At 55.3% G+C, this 4,052-nt stretch overlaps 2 protein-coding genes across 2 annotated transcripts in view; one reads left to right on the forward strand and one right to left on the reverse strand.

The window, feature by feature from the left end:
- Window positions 1-812, reverse strand: part of DIRC2 (disrupted in renal carcinoma 2) — a 52,246-nt gene extending 51,434 nt beyond the window's left edge. Inside the window, 1 exon segment of the mRNA XM_018558091.1 lies at window positions 449-812. Coding sequence (XP_018413593.1) covers window positions 449-692 — 244 coding nt within the window. The 5' untranslated portion in view covers window positions 693-812.
- A 208-nt stretch (window positions 813-1,020) lies between these two features.
- The window catches only part of HSPBAP1 (HSPB1 associated protein 1), an 84,118-nt gene continuing 81,086 nt past the window's right edge, over window positions 1,021-4,052 (forward strand). The window contains exon 1 of the mRNA XM_018558084.1: window positions 1,021-1,078. Coding sequence (XP_018413586.1) covers window positions 1,057-1,078 — 22 coding nt within the window. The 5' untranslated portion in view covers window positions 1,021-1,056. The remainder of the gene's footprint in view (window positions 1,079-4,052) is intronic.

Below are 4,052 nucleotides of genomic sequence, written 5' to 3' on the forward strand. Positions count from 1 at the left end.
ATACTGGGGGTACAGTTGGGGGTTTAATGGGATATACAATGACTGGGTATACTGGGATACAGTAAGGTAGTAATAATGGGGTGCAATAGGGGTACAGCGAGGGTATAATGGGGGTATACTAGGATACAGTGAGGGGTGTAATAGTGGGGTACAATGGGGTACAGTGGGAAGTATATCAGGGTACACTGAGGGGGTAATATCGGGGTACAGTGGGAAGTATACCAGGGTACACTGAGGGGGTAATATCGGGGTACAATGGGGATATGCAAGGATATAGTTGGGGGTATAATGGAGTACAGTGAGGTAGTATTGGGGTACCCTGGTATACCTCCCACTGTACCCCGAGGGGGTAATATTGGGGTACAGTGGGAAGTATACCAGGGTACACTGGGAAGTATACCAGGGTACACTGAGGGGATAATATTGGGGTACAATGGGGGTCACTCACCCTTCTTGTCCATCAGCCACATGAAGAAGAAACAGGGCAGGAACCCAATGGGCCCCCACAGGACGAGTAGCGCGATGTCCAGGCTGGAGAAGCCATAGGCGACCCGGGCCGAGCCCTGGATGGGCCCCCAAGTGTTCCACACCAACCCCTGAAAGAATCCCAGAGCCGAGAACAGGACCAGCACCAGCCAGCGCCGCCCGTACACCCGGGGGGACCTGGCCAATAGAGGCCGCCGCTCCTCCATCCCCTTCCCGGGACTTCTCCGCTCTCCCCGGCTCTTTCTTCCCCGGGACTTCCAGCTGATCTGCCGTGAAGGGAGACGGAAGTCACGAGCTCAAAACATCCGCTTTCACTCCTCCCACCCCCTGCATGACGTCACCAGTCATACCCAAGGAGAGCATAGGAGAATGTGACATTAGGACCCGCCCAAAAGCAGCTCCGCCCACTGCCTCACCCAGCGTCTATACAATGTAACCATGGGGAGTCTCGTGGTCTCCGGCAAAATGGCCGCAAACTGGAGACATGAATGACAGCCCGGTGTTTTCTGTGTAGTGACGGCTCAGAGGACGGCTGGTTTCCTGGTAGAAGCATGTGAGTGTGCGCTGGGGATGGATCATAGAGCAGATACAGGTACACTTCATTCCATACAGCTGGCTGGGCCGATGGGGCTGTGTGACAATACAAGTCCCAGCAGAGCTCAGACTGGGAAGGAGAAGCAGCAAAAGGAGCCAGTCAGGTGTACTGTGGTACAGTAAGCATGCTGATAGGAGTAGAGAGCAGAGTGACAGATGAGCTTATCACTCAGCCCTTCTCACAATGTGCATTAGAAGCTGAAGCAAGTTAGAGAGCCCGCCTCATTTCCTGGCTGGAGGACATCCAGCATCATCTAGCACTTTCCTCCCCAACCTGACTGTCCCTCGCCCCATCCCTATGATTTATTGGATTTCAGTTTTGTCAATCATGGAGGCTCAGCATCACAAGTGGGTGTTACCTATCTCTTGTCCTGGGTCCACCGAGACAGGAAGTGAGGACACAGCCAGTAACAAACACCTGAGGAAGGTTCTATTGTACTGTATATACATTGTATGTGTTTTGTTCGTGCCTCTTCCCGGTGACAACGTGTATCAGTTCCGTTCATTTCACACAGAAAGCTACAAATGGAATTGTAAATTTCCCGCAGTCGCCGAGCGCAGGAACAGCGGGGGAAAGCCGCGTGCAGCTTTTTGTGCGTCTTCCATATTGCCGCTCTCGGAGCTCCGGCGACTCGCCGTGTTGCACATTTCGGGTGATTTATTGAGCGCGGTGATTGACGATCCCTTAATCAAATTGTGGGGGGAAAATAAAACAATCCGTATTCCCCGAACGCGGCTCCGCAATTCATTATCCGCGAGCCGTGGAGCGGACGCCGGAGCGTTGTCACATCCAAATAATTTAGTGGGCAATTTATAATAAGCAGCTGTTCGGTAATGACACAGAAACGCCGCGTGAGTTATTACCTGGAACTGACGCCGCCGATCCCGTCGAGAGCCGAGCGCCAGCCCGGCAGCGCGCCGCGTTCCTGGGGGTTACCTGCAGTGTGGGGGGGATCAGGATTAGCAGGACAAGTCAGATGGATTGGGGAGTGTGGGGGGCGGCGGTTCAGATTGAACTATTTACTTCAGTGTCTGGTGGTCTCCCCGCTGTGGCAGGTTTATGACCCCCATCTGCATGTCTCAGGTGGCAGCGCATCTATCTGCACCAGGTGTGACGCCGCTAGGATGAGGGACGACGCATCTACCTGCACCAGGTGTGACACCGCTAGGATGAGGGACGACGCATCTACCTGCACCAGGTGTGACACCGCTAGGATGAGGCACAGCGCATCTACCTGCACCAGGTGTGACACCGCTAGGATGAGGCACAGCGCATCTATCTGCACCAGGTGTGACACCGCTAGGATGAGGGACGACGCATCTACCTGCACCAGGTGTGACACTGCTAGGATGAAGGACAGCGCATCTACCTGCACCAGGTGTGACACTGCTAGGATGAGGGACAGTGCATCTGCCTGCACCAGGTGTGACACCGCTAGGATGAGGGACAGCGCATCTACCTGCACCAGGTGTGACACCGCTAGGATGAGGGACGGCGCATCTACCTGCACCAGGTGTGACACTGCTAGGATTAAGGACAGCGCATCTACCTGCACCAAGTGTGACAGCGCTAGGATGAGGGACAGTGCATCTACCTGCACCAGGTGTGACACCGCTAGGATGAGGGACGGCGCATCTACCTGCACCAGGTGTGCCACCGCTAGGATGAGGGACGGTGCATCTACCTGCACCAGGTGTGACACCGCTAGGATGAGGGACGGCGCATCTACCTGCACCAGGTGTGACACCGCTAGGATGAGGGACGGTGCATCTACCTGCACCAGGTGTGACACCGCTAGGATGAGGGACGGTGCATCTACCTGCACCAGGTGTGACACCGTTAGGGTGAGGGACAGCGCATCTACCTGCACCAGGTGTGACACCGCTAGGATGAGGGACGGCGCATCTACCTGCACCAGGTGTGACACCGCTAGGATGAGGGACGGCGCATCTACCTGCACCAGGTGTGACACCGCTAGGATGAGGGACGGTGCTTCTACCTGCACCAGGTGTGACACCGCTAGGATAAGGGACAGCGCTTCTACCTGCACCAAGTGTGACACCGCTAGGATGAGGGACAGTGCATCTACCTGCACCAGGTGTGACACCGCTAGGATGAGGGACGGCGCATCTACCTGCACAAGGTGTGCCACCGCTAGGATGAGGGACGGCGCATCTACCTGCACCAGGTGTGACACCGCTAGGATGAGGGACGGCGCATCTACCTGCACAAGGTGTGCCACCGCTAGGATGAGGGACGGCGCATCTACCTGCACCAGGTGTGACACTGCTAGGATTAAGGACAGCGCATCTACCTGCACCAAGTGTGACAGCGCTAGGATGAGGGACAGTGCATCTACCTGCACCAGGTGTGCCACCGCTAGGATGAGGGACGGTGCATCTACCTGCACCAGGTGTGACAGCGCTAGGATGAGGGACGGTGCATCTACCTGCACCAGGTGTGACACCGCTAGGATGAGGCACGGCGCATCTACCTGCACCAGGTGTGACACCGCTAGGATGAGGGACGGCGCGTCTACCTGCACCAGGTGTGACACCGCTGGGACGGTTTCTGGACATTGATCCCGTTGCTGTACATTGTGACACGTGAGGAAGTTATTCATGGAGACATTGAAGTGAGTGACGGGTCCGGTGTAACTCCAAGAAAACAAAGACTCTGCAAACATTAACAAAGCCAATGTGAGGGGAGAAGATCAATATAATAAACAGATATCTATAAATAACGATCGGATATAATGATGTCACAGACCGCAAAACACGCCTTCCACCGATGACATCATTCACACTGAGTGGGTCTCGTGCGCACACCGTACAAGGCCCGGAGTTCCCCTTTTCCTCCGAGCTTTCATTTCCCTTTCAGGAACCGATAACATGGACAGTTCTCAGAATATTAACCCTTTGCTGTGCCCCCTTCCCCTCCATTACTATGGTCCCCAGACTCCCAGGAACCC

Source organism: Nanorana parkeri, unplaced genomic scaffold (assembly GCF_000935625.1).
Source record: "Nanorana parkeri isolate BGI_ZX_2015 unplaced genomic scaffold, ASM93562v1 scaffold320, whole genome shotgun sequence".
NCBI lineage: Eukaryota > Metazoa > Chordata > Amphibia > Anura > Dicroglossidae > Nanorana > Nanorana parkeri.